A 19,015-nucleotide genomic window follows, 5' to 3' on the forward strand; every position below is an offset into this window, starting at 1 on the left:
GCCGGATTGACAGGGATGCTGGACCCCCACGTGCGATGATTGGGGGTTAACCTTGATTTGACGACGGCGACCTCGCTGGCCGACGACATCTCTTATATCAGGGGCTTGATCAAAGGCAAGAAACGTCAGCATCCTGCGCCTTTGGATGGTGGTTTTCTGAGCCGAGTTGGAATCCAGAGAATCGAGGTCATGCTCCCTGGTCAAGGATTTTTTCAGCTTTTATCTCTTGTCACAGAGTCACCATGCTATCAACTGTAGATGGGCACGCATGACTCTCACATGCCCACCATTTGGGTCCTGCTCCCAGTCATTCTGTGGCAATTAGTTCAGCATGCTCCCACCCCAGTGGCCCTGCCCCTGCCACATGTGGTACGCCCGACCAGCGTACCTTCCTCGACGTCCGTCGTCACCATCCGAACTAGGAAGCAGCAGGGCAGCAGGTCCTTCCACAACTTCGAGATGTCTCGCCAATGCAGACTCCTCAACATGGACTTTGTCCAGGCCGACTTCCCGTTCCTCACCGATCACTCCCCGTCTCGTTCAACACCCGCTCACATATATGCAGGTTGAGGAATCTATTGGCTCATCCAGTCTCCAAAAAGAGATCTTGTTCCAGTTCCCACACTCTTGATCCCTACTCGATATTTCTTCAAATCTTCTCGCGAACCTTCGGGATTTCCAGTTCTTCCACATACCCTTCCAACACCACCGACCACCAGTAATCGACCACCGGCCACCGAGCAGAACGAGGTTATCGCCACCCCTCATCGTCCGCGACGAAGCGTTCCAAGTCGCCGTGACACAGTAGTGTATAGAGACAAGTTTCATTCGTATCGTGAGTGATCCGCGTCCCTCCATGCGCAGTGTATATCCAGTGGCGCAGAGTCGCATCGAGAAACTCGGACTTGGGCGACCGATAGCTCCAGCTGCATACAAAAGGCCACAATCGCATCGCAGATGACGGCCTCTGATCCCAATCACAACCAATAATTTCGCCGCGTCCCTCGCAAATTTGGCACGAACGCTAACACAGCCTGCCGACAGTTCAATCTGCAGCGACGTTCCAACTCAGCTACAGTGGCCTGGAACAGGGTCTCGTCAGCTTCTAGCATCTCAAAGGTGTGGTCAAGAGATCCCATTCTCGTTGCTTTTACGACTCGTCGAGCCTCACACGCTGCCGATTCCCTCGTCTCCTCCACAGGACCACGCGATAACCAGAACTCTGCCCCTTCAAGATCCCGATACTTGTTTCATGTTTCTTTCTCACAGCTAAGCTCCAGAGCATGATCACATCCTTCAATGCCGTCTGATGTTACACCTTTGATTTGCTTGTCACGCACCTCATTGGCTGCCTCCGGACTTCAGACGACTCGTCATCACATCAGGAACGAGGCTGGCTTGCAGGGTTGCAAGTCCGCTGCTCTCAGGTCTCTCGTCCTGATTAGCGAAAATGAGCGTCTAGACCCTTCTCACAGTGTTCTTTCAACGCGCCGCTTTACCCTATTATAAATCCCCCCCTTATGCTTCCCTTCCTCCTCCTCAATCCGTCCAGCAAGCAGCCATAAGCTTTCACATTCTTACCCTCTCTCTTCTTCCTTTTGGTTATCAAACGTGTGTTACAAACCTCCTGCCCTGCTCTTCTTCTTGTTACAATTTCAGCTTATCGGCAGGAAGTCGCCTTCCCTTCCACGGCTTCTCCGACTCCTCTCCTTCAGCCTCATGGGAGCAGAGGAACTTGCCTTAACTTCTCCGTTATTTACTTCTTCACACAGCTTAGCACAGCAAGTGAGCATGACGACGGCGCTGTCGCTTGCCCTGAACATGGGAGATTGCTGAAGTGACCCTAGCGCCTGACCCGGAGCCATATAGATGCTGACAGTTCATCCAGTTTCAGACACCACGGTTCGAAGCGACTGCAATACCCATCTCAAGAAGAAGGCCTCCAAGAGCATCAATATAGGATATCGCGACAGAGAGACGGATCATCTGCTGGTGGTTGCAACCAACACTGAGTAAGTACATTCTTCTGGTATTTCAGTGCTGCTCGTTGGTATTAGATTGCGGTTACTGCCCGAGTGCTGTGAACATCTGGAGCGTCTTACACATCGATTGACCACTCTTTGCGACGTCCAGTTGACCAGGTTTTGTGGGTGTTCCATTTGCTTCTCAGTCGCCTGCTTCACACCATTCACACCTGTCAATCGAGATTTGGAAGGTATCTTGCTAATAGACAACCACTCAATGAGATATACACAAAGCATCCCCTCAGGCCAGCTTCAATCGGTATTGCCTCACGGAGAGGGCTACCAGCGATACCCGGAAGTCGTCTCCCTTGTTCACACCTCCGGCATCGAGTCCCATAGCTTCGTCAAAGACGGCCCCTCGCATAAGCCCCATTACTGGGAGCCGTGACACGTCTCCCGAGCCTTTCCTCGCTGTGGCGCTGAGGACTTCCAGTTGGTTGGCTTCCAAGCGTGTGCAGACGGCAATCAAGCGAACCATGGAAGAGGTTGCCGAGGTTCCTGCCAAACTCACCAAGCGCATGCAGACGGCAATCAAGCGATCCATGGAAGAGGTTGTCGATGTTTTTGACAAACCCACCAAGCGAACTCGTCGAACTGCTCAGGTTGAACATGGAGAGTATGTTGCGGAAGTTCCTAACAAGCCCATCAAGCGCGCGCAGATGGCCATCAAGCGAACCATGAAGGGCGCTGCCGAAGTTCCTGGCAAACCCACCAAGCCCGCTCGTCGCACTGCTCAGGTTGATGATAGAGAGTCCCCGCACACAGATGAGTCAGACGGCCCGCAAACCGCAGACAAAAACGCCCACACGGTTGGCGACCGCGAAGATACCATGCAGACTATCCTTGTCTCGATGGCTGGCGTCTCCAAGAAGAGAACCAGTGCTAAACAGGAGACAAAAGCCGCCGAGCCTGACTCCAGGCCACCATCGTCGGGCAAGCCCCTGGTGTGGGCAACAAGCCGCGGCGGTCTGTGTGAAGCAGTGCCATACTTCAAATCCTTTAAATCCAGCCTTTACACCAACAAAGGGGTAGCCTATGGGTTTCTGATTGACCATGAGACAGATGGAGGGGATGCTTTTGATGCACAGGTCATCATCACCACGGTGTGAGTCCCGACTGTTCTTGCAGATCTCATCTCTTAGACTTTTGTCTGTTACTCACAGAAACTGCAGGGGCGGTGGCCGTGTCAGAGACTCAGAGACTGGTGCCATGGTTCGGGTGAATGATGCGTCCGACACAACCCCTGGCATCAAATCACTCATGAACAGTCACCACAGCAAAACTCTCATGGCTGTCATTGCTGGTAAGCATGAATATGCCATGGTATTAATTGAGCAGAACGGTTGACTTTCCTGCAGGCGAGGGAAACCCCCTTTATCAGTGCCGTCCTCCCTATCCTTACGCAGTGCTTGGGTGGTTTCACATCACCGACTTGTGGAAGGAAAGGCAAATGCCCAAGGGTGGTAGCAAAGCCGTTACAATCTGGCGCATTCGCTTTGAGAAAGCCGACCTTTCAGAGCCCTCTTGGTGGTTTCCTGAGGGCGAGTGCACCACGGTGCCCAGCATCCCTATCAACAAAGAATTCAAGGCACCAGTTGTGACCTGTGCGAAATGCAGCAAGCCAAGCAAAGAGATCTTCGCGACTGGTTGGTTTTGCTTGAACCACGAGTGCGAGCACTATTGGGTGTTCCCTACAGGTGCCGCAGTCGACACCAAGGGACTCGCGTACAGCGAAGCTTTCCTGAATGAGCGTACCCCTCTCCTTGGTGAGATCCCGCCCATCAGGCCCCCGATCCCCGACACTGCTGGACTTCATGGCACAGAGCTTGCTCTCCGCCGAGGCTTTGTCTGCCCAGACTGTGGCTGCTGCAACCGCCGGGTCTATTGGAACCGCTGGGTCTGCGACAACAAGGAGTGCCAATACACCCGCGATGCTCCGATGCTTCCGTATCCGGCCGACCTTCTTGAGCAGGAGAATGCCAAGTTCGACAACCACATGGGCAGGAGAAGGGCCACCTACGGTGTGAACGAGAACACCCTCGACGAGGACTCTTACATCTTTGATCCGTTTGCCACCATCTACCAGCGGGGCTATCTGCAGTTCTCGCTGACTCTCAAAATTGGGGGTTTTGAGGTCCGCCAGTACTTCCTCCCGGATTCCCAAGGCCGTGTGCTTGGTTCTTTCAGCATCTTCTCGGCCAGCAAAGGAGTGAACAGCAAGCCAAATGGCCCCGATGACCTCTTCAGGACCCTTGAACTCACCGACATCGGCCTGCGTCGGAACCCCGCTGCCCAATTTGGTCGTAAGTACTTCCTTGAGAGGAGCTGTCTTTCAGGCACTGACGAGGTGATGCAGATAAGCTTGAAGGATACACTAGGCATTTCCAACAGAACTTTGTAAGGCTCTTGGATACTCCACATGACTTCTGCTAACAGCAACAGGGCGCCCGGTACAAGTTCGGTGTCTCAGTTCAGTCGAAGGGTTTTAATGAGGCCCCCGACGTGATTCTTCGTGCCCTTCATCGCTTGATCTGGGCAAAGAAGGTTGCTGTGGAGAACTCCAACGCCTTCATTGGTACACTGGATCCGAAATTCGTTCGATCCAATGCCCTCGTGCCCAACAGCGGCGACTTCAACGAGCTTCTGGCGCTTGGGTACATGGAGGACGACAAGATCAATGTATGTCAACCTCCGAATTTGGTCAGGACTTTACTGACATGTGGCTACCACAGTACCACGACGACGGGGAGAGCGAGCTTGGCCCCGTTGTTGCTGCCCTGTCGCTGGGTTCCCCTTCCACGATGCGTTTCCGACCCAAGCGCAAGACGCAGTTCTTTCTCCCCACTCAGCAAGATAGAGGAAAGGCCTGCTATAAAGAGGTCCTGGAGGTTCCCATGAAGCATGGCGACATGATGGTCATGGTCGGAACAGAGATTCAGAAGGTCTACGAGGTGAGCATTGCTGCAACTTGTTCAGCTTTGGTTGGGATACTGACCATGATCAGCACACTGTCGATCCGTACGGCATGCGGCGTTTCTCGCTCACGGCCCGCTACATCGATCCTGAGCGGATGACTTTGCAGGCCGACCGGGATGATGCTGCCGTGAAGGGTGCAATTCCCAAGCATGCCGAAGCTTTCGTCTATGACGGTTACTGAAGCTGCCGACGCTTGAGACCAGCAACTCCAAGGTCACGACACACCGCCCTCATTCTGTCCGGCGGCAACAGCATTTCGAAGTGCACCTCAAACTATATGAGGACCACACACGTTCTGCGATTCCCTCGTCTCATTTCACACCTTCATATTCTGCACAGCACACATTTTCTCAAGGGGCTTGAGCTCCTGATATACGGCCTTCTTGGAGGAATCTGATGTGGGCGAACTCAGATATGGACGGGACATTTGCTTTGCTTCTAGCACGACGTATATGTCATTAACGCAGCATCTATGTCGTCCAAGGATGGGCAAGGACATTTTCGGTTTCTTCGGTTTCCCAACATATAAAACAGAACCACTCGGGGTTTCTTTCTGGTAGCATGGATCGCCAACATTTGGGTTGGCACGGTGCTCTCTATAGGGTGCCAACTCGGAGGACGCACCCTTCTCTGCTTCACTTCACTATCTCCTACCCTTTAACATACATAGGGCACACAGCAGATACTAATGGTCAAATGGTAGCTTATAATTGCAGTCTACAGTCATATACGTTGCCTTGGTGAAACTTGACCATGATGTGAATCTTTATGTGCAATGCGGTTGGCATACTCTGGCAGAACGAAGACTCAGCAGTGAATGTGATGGTATGGAAGTTGGTTCATTTGCTCAACATGCGATGTTACAGAGTGTACATTATATACAAGAAGATTGCAGATGCCGTTGTTACACACAGTGTTTGCATCTAAATATACATTTAAATACAAGCTCCGCCCAGCTCAGCTGCTCTTTGACGCAGTCCCATTCCCTGATACAAGCAGCACCACGCTGCCCAACTGGCGCCTCAGATCCTCCTTCTCCACATCATGCGTGTCCTCCACCTCTCCCCAGCGTCCCGTCTGCCAGTCCACCTCCAGACTGACCGCCCTCGCCGCCTCCTCCACCCCATACCTCTCTTTCCTCCTTCCCCGTTCTTCGTCTGCTGAAATGGTGCGAGCATGCGCCCCTTCCTCGCTCCACTCGACCACCAACCGTGCCGCAGCCAGCAGGCTCTTGCCTGCCAACGTGGCACGCTCCAGCCCGGCGAGCTCAAAGGGTGAGAGGGAGGTGATCCACCCCTGTACCACCTCGCGTGTGCCGGGTTGTTGGGGTTGTGGGAAAAGGGAGTGGCCGTCGAGGACGGGCGCGATAGATACACCTGGCCAGACGCGCGTGGTTAGGTAGGAGACCGTGGAGGTGTATGCTTGTTCTTGGCGAGTGCGTAGCGAGGGGCCGTCGCGGGCCGGGTCGTGGTCGCCTGGTGCCGGTGGGGGGGCGAGGCAGAGGAGGGAGTCGGTGTCGAGGTAGCGGAGGAGGGTTGTGGTGATTGTGGGGCGGATGCTGCCCTCCGTTGTGTTTGAGGAGTCGGAGGAGGCGATGTCGAGGGCACGGCAGATTAGGGAGGTTAGGGGGATGAGGTGCTGTTTGGTTGCTTGTTGGGCTGAGACGAGATTGTCCCATTCCAGGGCTAGCGCGTGGGCGAGGTGGGGTTTGGAGGCGGGGAGGCGGATGATGGATTTGGTGGTTGGATGTCGGAGGGGGCGGGTGTCGAGGTGGATTTCGAGGGCGCCTAGTGGGAGGTTAGTACTATTTAGGGGAATAATGAGGGGGTTGTTTGGGATGGAAGGGGAAAGGGAAAGAAAGGGGCATACCATTGACCTCGCGCACATGGACATCCTTCCAGAACCGCCTCTTCAGCCCACCACCACTAGTCTTTGTATTCTTGGCGTCTTGCTGCTGCTGCTGTTTCAGCGCCTTGAGATCGCCGGCGCGATTTAGCAGCTCGGCCTGCCTCCTCCGGCGGGCCAGGCGCTGCTCTCGCTCCTGGGCGGTAAACTCGGGGTCGGGCTGTGGCGGCTCGGGAGGCGGGCCGGTGCCGTAGACGGGGACCACTTTGGCGGGCTGGGCAGGGTTGCTGTGTATCGCGCGAGTTGCGGCCCGTGTGCAGCCTCCTGCTACCCGGCATGCGACAGGTCGCAGTGGGAGGACGAGGCAGAGTCTTGTTGCCGGCGACATCTCTAATAGTCCAGCTGGCGGGAAGGGGGAGAGAAAGATGTCAGGGACTCGGTACGCGCGGCGCGGGACGGGGTACATTCATGAGTTGAACAATCAAAGTGTGGTTGAAGTTGGCTCGATGTTGATATCCATTCTGAGAATCATTTTTTTGACTTCCCAGTCCTGGAACTCGGCTCTTGGCGTGAGCAAGGGTTCAGCTGCACTAGCAGGGGTAGCTGCAGGTCCACCCAATCGAGAAAAGCAGGGTTGGGGTTCGCCCTCTTTACGGCCCCCGGGAGCTCACCTTAAGAATTGTGATACTCACGAACTGCCTTGATGCGCGAGCTACACCCCAGAGAAGAGTTCCACGTGGAATCCGACTGGAATAAGAACTACTAGGACTCTGTTTAGACGATAACTATAAGATCATGAAAAAGATGGGCAGGTGGTGTATGCGGAAGGTCCGCGATTCCGAGGTACAACGACAACGAAGCCCCCCCCAACTAGTTAAGAGAACCTAATGCTCAACAGCAGTGGTCACCGATCCCCCAGGGCTTGGGAGACGAGTGGTCGGCCTCGTGCTTGGAGGTCATCGGCTCGACTCAGAGTCCCGCCACTTCCAGAAAGTAAGACCCCCAGAGGATGACGAGCAAACAACCCCGTCCCAGTGTCTCTAGCTCTTCACAGGGGGCAGGACAACGATGCCAAAAGAAGACCAGATGCAGCTGGGAGATTCTCAAATGTCGCCTTTGGCAGCATGCAGCCAAACACGATTCCGCTTCCTACATAGCAGTAGAAACAGAGCCGCTAGTGGAACAGCTTCCTCCACAACACAAAAACCACGGCCATCTCAACCTATAACCCTCCTCAAAACACCAGCCGTACTAGTACACTTTATAAGCTTCTGGATCCCCCCCGCTTCGCCACGCAAGAGACCCAAAACCAACCAGCTAAAGCCACTTTCAACCGGCTGTTTTCAGGCCCAAAACCAATCACCCATCGGATATTCCCCCCCATCTAAAGATCCAAAGCAGCAAACTACGCTATCAACAACAACAAGCAAACAACAACGCTGTTTCTAATAAGGCGGCTTCGTAACCACCGCCCCAAGCTGCTGCTGTCCCACCGTCACCCCTTGCTCCCCGACATGCGCATCAATACCCAACAGCAACGCATTCAGGTCCATCGCCGCCGCCGCTGGAGGCATCATCCTAATCTTCTCATCCACCGCCGCCGAAGCCCACGAACTCGACAACAGCGACCGGGACTCGTTGCCAGCACCCGCACCAGCACCCGCACGACCACCACCTCCTCCTCCTCCTCCCTGCCTGCTTTTAACACTCCGTTTCGACGTCGACGGCCTGGGTGTTAGCGTGGCAGCAGCGTTCAAGTTGGTCACCCGTCCGGGTCCTGCTGCCGCGCCGGCACCGGCACCGTCCACTACCACCAGCCCTGTAGGAAGCGGCGGGACAGGCGGGACAGATCCATCCTCATCCTCATCATCGTCGTTGCGGTGGTGTTCATGGCCGTTGCCATCGTCATCTTGTGCCATGGGGTGGGAACTGAGCGGGCCGCCCGGGAGGGATGACTTGCGCTCGCGGGAGACGGGGCGCGCGATATTATTATTATTGTTGTTGTTCAGATCGGAGGGAAGACCATCCACAAACGACAGCCGCTCGGCACCACCGCCGCCGACTGCCCCCGCGGTAGTGGTTGTGGCGACGGGGTTGAAGGACAGTTCGCTGGGCGTCATGTCGTAGCTGACGAGGCTGTCGCTGCTGGAATCCTCGTCGTCGTCATGACGCCCGTGGTGAAAGCTGCTGCCGGGGCCGTGGTGGTGGTGCATAGTCGGCGGCGGCTGCAGGTGGCCCGACAAGACGAGCTTAAGCTGCTCGACCGAGGCGACTTGCTGCTGCTCCTTGGCGTCGCCGCCTCCTCCGTTGCTTGGCACGCCGGGCGAGTGTGCGCTGCGCAGGCTGGATTTGCGCACCTTGGCCGTCGTGTCCAAGCCGACGCCCGGCGAGGTGGTGAGACGGAGGTTGGTCCTGCTGCCATGCGGGGTTGCTCGGTGGTCTGGCCTGAGGTTGTTGTGTCCGTTCGCTGTCAGCCCGCCGTTGGCGGCCAGGCGGTTGGTGCCTGTCGTCCCGGACCGAGACCCGTTGAGGGATGCGGATTTGCTCGTGGTTTGCACCGCTGCCAGGACGGCCTCGCGGCTCCACTCGCTGAGCATCTGCTCGCGGAAATGGGGAGGGATCTCGTGCTCGGTTTCGATGGTTAGGATGGTACTCATGGTCGAGCCCAAGAGGGGATGCGAGAAACTCCGACCTGGACTAGCGGCCGGACTCTGCGTCGGAGAAGCAAGCTGCTCCTGGTACCCGGTGCACACGCACTCCACTAGCGCCAGGCGCTCATCGAAGGGGAGCAGTGCTTCCGACACAATCTCCTCGATGGGAAGTCTTGGCTGGTGGCGAACCGTGCCCGGGGTACCCACCAAATCGAGGAGAGGGGGCGGCATACTGGTGCCGTCGACCCAGAAGTTCTTACTGCGGCGCCGGACGATCTCATTGTGGATCGCCCTTCCCACAACGGAGCCCTCGAAATCGAATCTCTCAGTTAAGATCCAGAAATAGCCGTGCACAAGGCTTCCAAGCCGGACCTTTTGGACAGGCGTTTCGGCGTCCTGAATGTCCTCCTGAAGCCTGAAAATCATGGGCAGCCCGTATCTCACAGCGTTGACGCCGAGCTTGTCCACTAGTTTTGCCAGTAGCACGTGGAGGAGCACGATATCAGTGTCGTAGTCGATATACTGAATGGCGTTGTCGTAGATGGCCACATGAAGGAGCTCCAAGAAGTGCGACCGTGGAACTTTGACGGGCTTCTCTCGGGCAGAGGCACTCGAGACTGCCCTCCTCGCAAGCGTCGCGCCGGGCAGCTCCCGGTTCTTGAGCGTCGGCCGGGCCGTCTCGTCTCTCGCCTTCGAATCAGCGCTCGTCGTCTCGCGCTCCAGCCACGTTATGACCGCGTCCGCATACGCCATGCGGACGAGTCCGTCCGGGTCTCGCAGCAGCCAATGTGTCCCATCCCAGATCTGGACTGGGACGCGGCTCCTTGAGAGACCAAGGTTTCCGCTCATCTTGCTCCTGGGGTTGGCGACCAACAGAACCGATTTGATTGCCCTCAGCGCGGCGATCTTGGCGACGGTGAGGGCGAATAGGGAATCGACATGATGCTCGTCAGGAAGGGCGCGCACGGACGACTTGGGGGTATTGTCTGTCTTATCACCGTGAGGTGAACCCGGGCTGCTGCTGGATCGGGACGGCTTTAGTTTCTGCAGTATGGTAGAAATCATGTCCGAAATCTGGTCCGTGTAGTAGACGTGCGTGGCCAGATCCCCGACGCACTCCTGCAACCGGAACAGCAGATCTTTGCGTTCAGCAGCGGCCTGCTCCGCCTTGTCGGCAAACTGGCGAGCGGATTGAGAGCGTGGATCTGGCTGGCCTGGAAGAGGTGGCTCGCTGCGCATGCTGTTCGGGTCCCCCGGCATCTGAACGAGCCTCCGAATGTGGGCGATGAATTGGAGAAGAACATCCATAACACTCAGACCAATCAGGTTGACATCCGACCGCAAGAGCGCGCCGATTATGGCGGCCATAACAATGTGTAGCCGCAGAGTATCGTCGGCCAAGGGGTGCTGGACGAGAAAATCCATGGCCGTGACGAGAATGGTGAAGCGCTCGGCGACGGGGGCCCAGCGGGCAACCAGGAGGAACATCTTAACAGCCCAGCCGCTGTCCCTCCCATTGAAATCCGTCCGGACAACATCCTCCTGCTGGCTCACCCGCTCCTGGATGAATTTGAGGAGGGCTACCGTAGCAGCATGGACTTGTGACCTGTTGGGGGTGACAAAGATATGCTTCAAACATTCCATGGCCAGCACGCCAGTGTCCTCCTCAGCCAACTTGTCCATGTCGACGGCAGTATCAGCAAGGGCGATGGGGTTCGTGTTGGCCTCACTCTCGGCCGTCTGTACTGTCGCAACGCTCGTCCGTCTTCTCAACAGAGCACCGCCAATCTTCTCCTCCAACTCGGCTCGCTGATGCAAGACGTCGAGAAAGCCCTCGTTATCGGTCCAGAGATTCTCGAGGATCATGGGCACGGCCAGGTCGTACTGCTGGGTCGTGACGGAGGAGAGGGCTTCGGATGAGGCAACACTCCTGATGGCTTTCAGGCCGGTGTTCCTCCACCGAAGCGCTGTCGGTTTGCTCGGCTCGAGCTTCCCAGGGAAGGCGCGCGTCGAGGCGAGAGATGCGTACTGTTGGACGACAGAGAGGTACTGGCGCAAGTAGGCCTGGTCGGCCATGAGGGAGGTCGGGTCATGGTGGGTACAGAAGGCCTCAAAGGTCGGGACGGAGGATTCCACCATGGTAATGTCGTGGGACTTGAGGATCTGCTCAAGGATCTGGAGGACGCATGATGCGAACAGGGGGAGGTCCTTGGGCGTCTTTTCGATCAGGGCCGTCAGGATTTGCAGAGTGACCTGAACGTTCCTATTGTGCAGCCGAGTCAGCGCAAGGTTGCTTGGACAATCGAGAAGGGCAAATCAACGGCTACATACCCAATCCGCTGACGGTAGACGTCGCTGGCCGTCTTCTTCTCAAGGAAGCTGCCGACCTTATGAATCTTTGAGCGGCGCGACTGAGCATAGAACAGCAGGTAGCTGAGCTCGCTCGAGTTCGGCTTGACGTCGACGGCGCCCTTTGTGGTCCGCGGGTAGCATTTCAAAACGAGGACTTGGTGCTTCGGGCGACACTTTTGCTGGATGGCGTTCATGACGGGCTGCGCCGAGATGCAGCGAGCGGGCGGGACAAGGCAGCTTCGACGATTCGAGGACGAGGACGAGGATGAGGAGTCGGAAGTCACGGATGCCACGGATGTGCAACGGCGGGCATGGGACGACTGGGACTTGGTCGTGATATCACTTGAACGCTGCGCGATTGTCAGTCGTCATCTGCGACCCCCTTGGTGGGAGATGTTGGTTGGCGCCAAAATGAGGAAAATGTCATGGCTGCGAAATTGCAGCGTGAGATCTGTCATTGGTGTTCCAACTTGGCCTGGTTGGGCTGACAAGGGGGAGGGGTGCGTAATTAACGTGGCCCAGATGCTCACGCCAAGAGACTTGCTGACGAGATAGTTCAAGGTAGGGGATACTTTTCGCCAGACTTTCCAAGTCCAAAGAGTCCAAAACAGCACGAACTGACTGACCTCGCCTGATAGTTATGATGGTTGTTATACCTGGGAGATGTTATGTGCTAGGAATTCATCCAGACATTTCGACAAACTTTGAGCCCGACTCGTGAGGCCGCGGCTTGGTGCTTTTGACAGTGGAGGGTAATGAATGCTGATGATGATGCGTCCATTTTAGGAAGATTGGCTGCAGTCAATTTCGGAGCCCCGGCCTCCAACCGGCAACCAGGCAGAACTGCAAGTCTGCTACCAACCACATGCGGCGTTGGCTTGGGGTAAAAGACTGGGGAAATATTGAAATGAAGAAAGGCACAAGTTGATGGTCATTCCAAACGGGTTGAACCGTCGTTGCAAATTTCATCAGCCTACCTGTACTCTGTACTGTAGCTGTTCCGGGAAGGTAGCCCTACCCACCCAGATCGGCGGACCCGCATATCACCGGCTGATCTGCAAGGACGGCGATGAAGCCGATGCCAGCGCGTTTACGGATACTCTATACACACTTACACAGTACACGTTTATTCCGGTCCTTCCTCGACTACGGATACAGCGTACTATAGATGTCTGTTAGATGGTTGCTTGTAGACCAAATGCGAAGTTCAGGCTCTGGTGTATTGCCCCAATGCTTCGCCTTGGGACGGCCCAAGCATCGCGCTGTTTCAGCTTCCACGAAATGCGCACATCTCGCCAGAAACAGTGCCAGTTGGTATGCCTTTGGTTCCCTCAAAGCCACCACGATGACGACTGCAATGCAGTCCTGAGGCCTCTCGATATTGATGCTCACGATCCTCCGTATCTCGCGTTCAATGTTGATCAAGCCGGCACCAGAGATGAGCTAGTGGACCAAAGCACCTCGTGGAGATGCTGGCCACAACCCACAGCCTGCACCCTATGAGATCGCAGGTTGCAACTGAAAGCGGCAGGTCCCGGCCTGACGATGCACCGAATGACAGCCTCCTCAAGGCAAGCGAGACCCCACAAGGCTCAAGTGCGTCCAACGAAATGCATTTGCGATGGATACGGCTCTCTCGCCCATGTTGCATCTACCAAGGCATTCTCCAAGGCATTCAACGCCCAATATGGTCAAGAGTGCTGTCATAGACCGCCAAGATAAATATCGTCGCTGGCCTCGGCCGGCTGCGACAATGAGCATGACGGGACCCGACAGCATCACTTATGCTCTCACTCTCATTCACACTCTCCCCTTAAGGATCACTCCTCCACCGCCATGTCACCCCTGCCGAGTCGTCTAGTCTGCGCGCTTCATCTCAGCTCGTCAGTCCTTGCCGCAGCCGCGGGGCTCAGTCCATTTCTGCAGCCGAGACACGACTCATCCTGCAAGGCCGTGCCTGGATCGCCCGACTGGCCGTTTCCCCAGGACTGGGCCCGTCTCAATGAGTCGCTTGCCGGAAGACTGCTGCAGCCGCCTCCTCCAGGAGCTGTCTGCCATCCAGGACAGGCAACCTACAATGCCACAGCATGCCCCAGCGTCCGGGCCGCATGGTCAACCTACGAGTTCCACCAGGCCGACCCCGTCTCAATGGACTGGAACCAGTGGACCAACGATTCCTGCCTTCCACAAGAAGGTGCTCCGTGCAGCGGTAAAGGATATCCTGTCTTCGTTATAAACGCCACCGAAGCCCGCCATGTCCAGCTCGGCGTCCGTTTTGGTGAACACTAACCACCCCCTTCTTCTGTTCGGGGGTTGGCGGCTGACAGCCCTTTCTTCCCTCCAGCCAAGAAGCACAATATCAGGCTGGTCGTCAAGAGCAGTGGCCATGACTACATTGGCCGCTCCAACGCCCCAAACTCTCTCTCCATCTGGACGCATCACCTGCGAGGAATCAAGACGCACGATTCGTTCCGTCCCAGCCGCTGCGGCGCCACCATTGATGGTGCTGCTGTCACAGTGGGCGCTGGCGTGCAAATGTGGGATCTGTACACCGCACTCGACCCCCTGAACCAGACGGTCGTGGGAGGCGGCGGAAAGACCGTCTCCGTGGGTGGCTACGTGACCGGCGCTGGCCACAGTCTGTTGTCCGCCCGGTATGGCCTCGCCGCCGACCGAGTTCTCGAGATGGAAGTGGTTACCCCCATGGGAGACATTGTGACGGCCAATGAGTGCCAAAACCAGGCTCTCTTTTGGGCCATGCGCGGTGTGAGTTGTCCTCCCCTCCCTCTCACATCCATGCCGCCTAACGCACGTCCTTACTTACCCTTTCTATCAGGGCGGTGGCTCAACGTTCGGCATCATGACCTCGGTCACAATACAAACCGTCCCCACGCCCAAACTCGAGAGTCTCTTCCTGATGATCGTCACCACCGCCACCTCCAATCCCCGCCCTATCTTCGACATGGTTGCCTACGTCGTCAGCCAGTTCCCCTCGATGGGCGACCAGGGTTTGTCAGGCTACTCGTACTACTCCAACCACTTTCCAGCCGGCAACACCACCGTCGGGGGCATGTTAATGTCCTGTGTCCTGCAGGACTCGTCGCCCGAAGAGATGCGCAAGCTGTGGGATCCCGTGCTCTCGCACATCAACACCACGTGGCCGGGCCTGTTCGCCGTCATCTACCAGCCCACGTCGTACCCGTCTTTTCTTGGGTGGTACGAGCAGAACTACGACACCTCGGCTGCTGGCTTGAACAGCTATCTGGGCTCGCGGCTGCTCGACAGGAGGGCCCTGACGGGTGATCTGACAAAGACGTCCGAGGCGCTAGAGCGGTTCGCCAATACCACCGTTGGGACGGCATATCTCTTGTCTGGCAACGGCGTCCACAATGCGAAGCCGAGGGGATGCGGGAACGCGGTGCTGCCGGCCTGGCGCAAGGCTTACGTTCATGCGAGTACGTAACCCCCCTTCTCTATAACATTGCACAGCAGAGGACAGGACGTGACTGACATGAATTCTTACTTCCAGCCACCGGCCTCAACGCCACGCCGCTGGACCCAGCCTCGGCACTGGCCACGCGAGAGCAGATCAGAATGAACGTGGAAGGGCTGAGGCAGTTGGCGCCGGACATGGGCGCATATGTGAACGAGGTATTGTTTTCCTGTTTCGCCTTCCCGCCTCACACCTACCTTATATACTGACATGGCAACCTGGATGCAGGCCGACTATGAAGAACCAAATTGGCAGCACGAATTCTGGGGGTCTAACTACAAGCGACTGTAAGTACATGCCCGCCGGCCTTCAGCTCCCCTCTCCTAAGACTTCCATCCCCTTGGCCTTCAGCCTTGAGATTCCGTGCTGACAAACACAGCCTCCAAATCAAACGCAAGGTCGACCCCGACGATGTGCTGTGGTGCCATCCCTGTGTGGGCAACGAGCGCTGGGAGCAGGTCGACGACCGTCTGTGCCGCGTCAAGGGACGGAAGCCGTAGACCACTGGACGGTAAACTAACAGTATTCTATCTCGTAATGTCTCATTATAACTTTGTCTTATCATCATCTCGTGTGTTATTCTATGTTATTCCATTCCACGGGTGAGAGGTGGAGGCAAAGATGGGATGGAACCCTTCCCCCCCCTGGCCACCATATAAACCAACTTCCGCGCCCACCTCCCCAGAAATCAATACTGCATTCCATCCCGCAGAAGTCCCTGTGGTGAAGTGGTAAAGATCTAGTGTACCTATCTCCTCGGCCCCCATTGGAAAACCGTGCCCTTTGGGCTGCTAAGGAGACACTAAGTCTCTTTTTCGATTTTTTCGATTCCCATACATTGCATTTCATTTTCCCATTTGCCTGTATTGTAGCTCTCAAAAGGAGGATTTCATTTTCTTCAAATTCCTCTTGATAATTTCTCCTTCACAGGTTCTCTCCTCTTATACTTCGTATCGCTATGTCCTTTCTCCCTCCACTCTTCCCCCCCTTTCCCCCCTTTCTTCCTTTTTCATCTTCAGACTCTCTTCATTCCATGTTCAGTTGCCTTAAAATTGTTTCGCATTTTTGAGTACAACACTTCGTTTCTGACCACTGGAGAGAGGAAAGACTCGTATATAAAGGGGTATCACCTTGTTGACAAAAACAGCAATCAACTCGAGCTTTCAATATCGACAGTCATTACGTCTTGATTCAGCCCTGCCCTTGTTTGATGCTCACATCCCCAACAACAACTTGACGCAAATGAGACCACTCAGTCTGATTGATACAACTACCTACTGCTTACAAAATAAACCCCAATCTCCATCTCTATTTCTATTCCAGTCCAACTTCTTCCTCACGTCCCGTCCGGACCCTCTCTATCAAATACACCTCTTCCCAAGAAGATATCTCCCCTCTCCACCACACCTCAATCCCTCAATCCCTCGCGCACAACATATCTCCGCTTCATATTGGCATGATCCACCACAGCACCACCCACCCAAGGTACTTTATCAAATAAAAGCCACACTCTCGTCACACCTCTCACCACCATCACAATCACGATCACGATACCCATCCCCATCCCCATTCCCCTGCCCCCGTTCCCGTTCCAAAACCTCCGCGATGTTCCCAACCCCAACTCCACCACCTCCAACCCTCCAATTCAAACTCCCACCCACACCCTCACCATCACCGCTACCACCACCACCACCCAAACCAGGCATACAATCCCCAATAAACAACCTCCTTCTGCTGGAACCAGAACCACAACCATAACCACCACTACTACTAGTAATCAAACCGCCAAACTGCCTCTGCAAAGCCTCACTCAACCCAGGACTCGACACCACCGACACAGACGGGCTGGTACCCACGCTCACCACCCCGCCGCCACCGCCGCCGTGGTGAGGAGGAGGAACCAACGATTTCAATCTCCCTGGCCCTGTGCTGCTGCCAGCGGCTTTCAAACTCGGCGGTCTCATAATCCGCAGCGGGTCCGGCCTCATTTTGCTCCTAGGCGGTATCGGCGGACGGTTGGTTTGGGGCGCTGGAGGGGGAGGAGGACGAGGAGGAGGAGGACGGGTTGTTGGGCTTTCGTTTTCGAGGAGCAGGTTGTTACTGTTCTTGTTGTTGTTCGCGGGTCCCTCTGCTGCTGCTGCTGCTGCTGCTGAAGAGGGATGGCGTTTATTGACAGAGTCGACACGGAGGGGGGAGGGGACATTGGGCTCGACCCTTGCCAGCGGTGCTTGGAGGGTCGGTTGGTTCCTAATGTGGATTGATCTTGTTGTGGTGATGGTGGATGGTTCAAAGACGTCGTCGTCGTCTGAATCATGACTGTGGTCGTGTTCGTCGTCGTGAATCTGGGCGTGTTCGCGGACGTGGCCTCTTAGGGATGGGAAGCGGCGAGTGGAAGAGATACGGGGTTGGGGTGGTCGGGCAGCGGTTACGTTCGACGATTTTGATGAAGACTGGGGCGGCTCGAACTTGTCAATTTTGGCTGACAACCACGTCTTCCACTCGACCGAGCTTGCGGTTGAGGCCTCGCGGCAACCGCCCGGTCGGTGCAGGGCCAGGGTGTTCACGCGGCTGCTTTGTTTAGACTGCCCTGTGGCCTTCTCAGGCCCTGAATCGCTCTCGTCTGAGGAATAAACGCTCTCAGAGTACTCTGCATCCCTGGCCGAGTCGGAATCAATCTCTGGGAGATACTCGGAACGCAGAGAGTGGTCTTGCCTCGTCGCAAAGCGCTGCTCGGCCCAGGCATCCTGCTCTTCCTGCATGGACCTTCTAAGCGCACGGCGGAAGGGGCTTCCTGTCCTGAAGAGATGCGAGGCCGGGGTGCCAGCAAGTCTCGGCCGCCAGTCTGCCAGCGTATCTTCCTGATTGAACCCATCGCCGTTGTCTGCTGCTTTGTTATCGTGTGCGCGTGCGGTGGCAACAGGGGTTGACCGCTCGCGGCTGGAAAAGCTGCTCATCCCACCGTAGTAACCACTGCGGGCGCTCGGAGTCGCCACAAGATGATAGGTTTGAGAATCCGATGAGTCCCGCCTTCGAGATACGCTCGCCCTCCCCGAAGACCTGGTCGGGGTTGTTGTATACTCAGACGCCTTCGACACCTTTCTACCAGGACTGACATGCCGGATCGTGTCCGGCGTTCTGCTTGAAGAGCGCCCTGGGGGCCGTACAGAGTTGCCGGGCCCGGGTGTCTCGGACTGCCGCTCCGCATCTTCCGAAGACTGCGTGTTCATGGCATTCATCCGTTTCACAAGAGCTGAATAGATCCGTTGGCTGTCCACAATCGGGCGAAGCACCCCGGCATCCTCCCCAACGCTATCGGGTACTTTAAACACCCCAGACCCAAGCGCCCGTCTCCGCATGGAGGGCGACGGGGCGTGGGCGCCGTGTTCCCTGATCACCGACAGCCGCTGCTTCTCCCACTCTCTCCATTGCTGCTGCTCCTGGCTCGTGAGTGTGCTGGGTCCAGAGTGCGCCCAACTCGTCAAGGAGGAGCCACTCGATATGTTACGATCTCGCTCGCTCCTCAGACTTTCGAAACTCGCTTGCCTGGAATGGACAAGCCCCGTTGAAGCCGTTTCAAGGGTAGCCACCTTGCGGGGGGGGCTACGGACGAGGCCGAAATGCTCTTTATTGTGTGCTTCATCATCGATGCTGAAGGCATGCTGGAGCGGAGTTCC

At 56.2% G+C, this 19,015-nt stretch overlaps 5 protein-coding genes across 5 annotated transcripts; 2 read left to right on the forward strand and 3 right to left on the reverse strand.

Annotated features, from left to right (window-relative positions):
• Positions 1-2,875: 2,875 nt before the first annotated feature.
• N657DRAFT_615930 (uncharacterized protein) lies at positions 2,876-5,675 on the forward strand (the record flags this gene model as incomplete). The annotated part of the gene is made up of 7 exons (XM_062790483.1): positions 2,876-3,129; positions 3,197-3,327; positions 3,383-4,327; positions 4,381-4,421; positions 4,467-4,703; positions 4,757-4,975; positions 5,029-5,675. The coding sequence occupies 7 exons, from the start codon at positions 2,876-2,878 to the stop codon at positions 5,179-5,181; spliced, it is 1,980 nt and encodes a 659-aa protein (XP_062648647.1). The 3' UTR covers positions 5,182-5,675.
• A 177-nt stretch (positions 5,676-5,852) lies between these two features.
• Positions 5,853-7,357, reverse strand: N657DRAFT_643637 (ATP12-domain-containing protein). The gene is made up of 2 exons (XM_062792593.1): positions 6,870-7,357; positions 5,853-6,787 (listed from the first exon to the last, which is right to left on the reverse strand). The coding sequence occupies exons 1-2, from the start codon at positions 7,231-7,233 to the stop codon at positions 5,958-5,960; spliced, it is 1,194 nt and encodes a 397-aa protein (XP_062648648.1). The 5' UTR covers positions 7,234-7,357; the 3' UTR covers positions 5,853-5,957.
• An 872-nt stretch (positions 7,358-8,229) lies between these two features.
• N657DRAFT_655069 (uncharacterized protein) lies at positions 8,230-12,042 on the reverse strand (the record flags this gene model as incomplete). The annotated part of the gene is made up of 4 exons (XM_062794558.1): positions 8,230-8,250; positions 8,345-8,479; positions 8,552-11,759; positions 11,828-12,042. 4 exons carry the CDS (start codon positions 12,040-12,042, stop codon positions 8,230-8,232), a joined length of 3,579 nt encoding a protein of 1,192 aa, XP_062648649.1.
• A 1,642-nt stretch (positions 12,043-13,684) lies between these two features.
• On the forward strand, positions 13,685-15,841 carry N657DRAFT_655070 (FAD-binding domain-containing protein; the record flags this gene model as incomplete). Its single annotated transcript, XM_062794559.1, has 6 exons — positions 13,685-14,126; positions 14,193-14,614; positions 14,685-15,303; positions 15,378-15,499; positions 15,570-15,628; positions 15,721-15,841. 6 exons carry the CDS (start codon positions 13,685-13,687, stop codon positions 15,839-15,841), a joined length of 1,785 nt encoding a protein of 594 aa, XP_062648650.1.
• Positions 15,842-16,834: 993 nt separating this feature from the next.
• Positions 16,835-18,568, reverse strand: N657DRAFT_689276 (uncharacterized protein; the record flags this gene model as incomplete). Its single annotated transcript, XM_062796987.1, has 1 exon — positions 16,835-18,568. The coding sequence occupies one exon, from the start codon at positions 18,566-18,568 to the stop codon at positions 16,835-16,837; it is 1,734 nt and encodes a 577-aa protein (XP_062648651.1).
• Between the last annotated feature and the right edge of the window lie 447 nt (positions 18,569-19,015).

The sequence above is a fragment of the Parathielavia appendiculata genome (genome assembly GCF_033297405.1).
Source record: "Parathielavia appendiculata strain CBS 731.68 unplaced genomic scaffold N657scaffold_4, whole genome shotgun sequence".
NCBI classification, from domain to species: Eukaryota; Fungi; Ascomycota; class Sordariomycetes; order Sordariales; family Chaetomiaceae; genus Parathielavia; species Parathielavia appendiculata.